Genomic DNA, 2050 nt, shown 5'->3' on the forward strand with positions numbered 1-2050 from the left:
ATATCCAGGATAGAAAAGAATTTTCATTCTGACGGCATTGCGGATCATTCTTGCTCTCGTGCCTTTACCGTGTGATTGTCCATCGAGTCAAGGACACGTGGAAGTATTAGATAGTCTATTTCAGGACGCATTTATCAGTCATGAGTCATGACGGTTTCTTAGAATACTTACCTATGAGTCAGGCGAATACACTGTCCAGCTGTCCATAGCACGGATAAACCCAGGAAACTGGCCACGGGAAGCACGGCCCCTGTCCTGGCCTCCGGCCCATATTCGGCCCAAATTCATCAGACACGTCAGAAAGTGTGAGAAGACATGTACTATCGGAGACAATAATGATTCAGCCTGTTGTTGGAGACTTCCTGTTCGAGGCGGATAAATAAGGTTCGTTCCCGGTCTGATCAGACATCAGGGCTAGGACACCCGTTCGTGAAGGTAGGTCAGTAGGTGCCTAGTGGTGATACATGACGTTATATGTAGGTCAGGAGCTTTCCTTTCTGTTAATATAGAGTAGGGTAGGGTAGGGTAGGGTAAGGGTAGGGTAGGGTAGGGTAGGGTAGAGTAGAGTAGAGTAGAGTTTCTTCGGCCAGGTAGGAAACGGCTGGTTCCATTTTAGGCCGCTATTCACTTCTTCGTCACAGTCATTTCCAGTTTGTGGGGGTTGTAATGTGTTGTGCTTTCATTTGTACGTTTTGAAGTAGATTGACACATATCACACCACGCATGTATAATGTTACGGTGACATGTGTAGACTGTATACGTAACGTCAATACGTCATGTATGAATTGACTGTATTTTATATGTAAACTATTATCTGATTTACAATGCAATCACTAGCCACACCCGTGTATTAGCGCAATAATAAGGGTAGAAGAAAGTCAATGAAATGTGTCTTACTGGACCACACGATGTTTCAACCTACATAATTGTATGGTGTTCCATCTTACCAGAGATTTAGTACATTATAGACTGATCATCCGTAATCTTCAACTAGAAAGATGCATAAACTGACCATAATTTGGGCGCGTTTTGCGGCTTTTTGTTCGCCTGTCAGGACAAAACTCAGTTCTTTGGGTTTCTCGGGTTACTAGATCTTACTGCGTTCAGACCTTACATCTGCTTTGAGATTAACTCTCTCAACTATCGAACCCGTCACGGTCTGATTCTTACCAGCTTACCACTTTTATGGCGGAGGTCCAAACTGTCGTAAGCCATGCCGGTCAAATACATACTTGATCATTTTTAAAGAGATAATAGTGCCACAGAACTCTTGTTCAAGCAATACAATAGATGATCATTGATCTTCATTGGTAGATTTTCACCTAGGACAAATTGAATACGCCGCGCCACTGAAATGGCGTCGCCGATCGGACGTCGGCGCGACATCAACGGTGACAAGCTAAATCCACAAGAGTTTCCTATTGTAGGTTGTTACTCAGTATACTTTACTGTTCCCTCAACCTATCAGTGCGCTTCAGCGACGGCCTCTTCTTTCCACTCTTCCTTTGATAAAATGTTGCTGGTGGAAGCAAAGAGCTTTTATCAAAGCGTTGATAAAAGCTCATTGGTGGAAGAGATAGATAAAACAAATACCTATTTAGAATTGTAAATTACTGCACACAAGACATCGGATGGGGCCGGAGAAACCGGCTGTTGTTTTGGCACCCCATCGATTTGGGGGATCGGGTATCTTCTGAATGCAGAAGGGGGCGCAGGTGACGGTTCTAGGTGAACAACAAGAGCAAATCTAGCCGCCTGTTATCTAGCCGACTGTCTCTCTCCCTGTAATTTTCTAGCAGAGTTTTTTCTGCGTGTACACTATACTTGCGGACTCTGGGAATGATCATGGGAAGGCAGATGTCCAGAGAACGCGGCTGCCTAATGACGATCCTGACTTGTATGATGCTGGGTGCGGCGGTTGAGGGCCAGGGGAGGCCTTGTATCGGCACCGGAGGGATACCAGCAGTGGAGGGTGCTACGGTCTACATCGACTTCGCCTCGAAGAAATGTATTGCAGACAAGGTAAGAAACAAAGCGTACATATTTACAT

The 2050-nt window shown here is 45.0% G+C and overlaps 1 protein-coding gene across 2 annotated transcripts in view; it reads left to right on the forward strand.

Moving 5' to 3' along the window:
- The first annotated feature begins 192 nt into the window (after positions 1-192).
- The window catches only part of LOC118405850, a 7967-nt gene continuing 6109 nt past the window's right edge, over positions 193-2050 (forward strand). Inside the window, exons 1-2 of one of the 2 annotated variants that reach the window (XM_035805659.1) lie at positions 193-435; positions 1797-2022. In XM_035805659.1, coding sequence (XP_035661552.1) covers positions 2007-2022 — 16 coding nt within the window. In that variant the 5' untranslated portion in view covers positions 193-435; positions 1797-2006. The remainder of the gene's footprint in view (positions 436-1796; positions 2023-2050) is intronic. The other variant, XM_035805666.1, reaches the window with a different exon arrangement.

Source organism: Branchiostoma floridae, chromosome 2, assembly GCF_000003815.2.
Source record: "Branchiostoma floridae strain S238N-H82 chromosome 2, Bfl_VNyyK, whole genome shotgun sequence".
Classification (NCBI taxonomy): Eukaryota; Metazoa; Chordata; class Leptocardii; order Amphioxiformes; family Branchiostomatidae; genus Branchiostoma; species Branchiostoma floridae.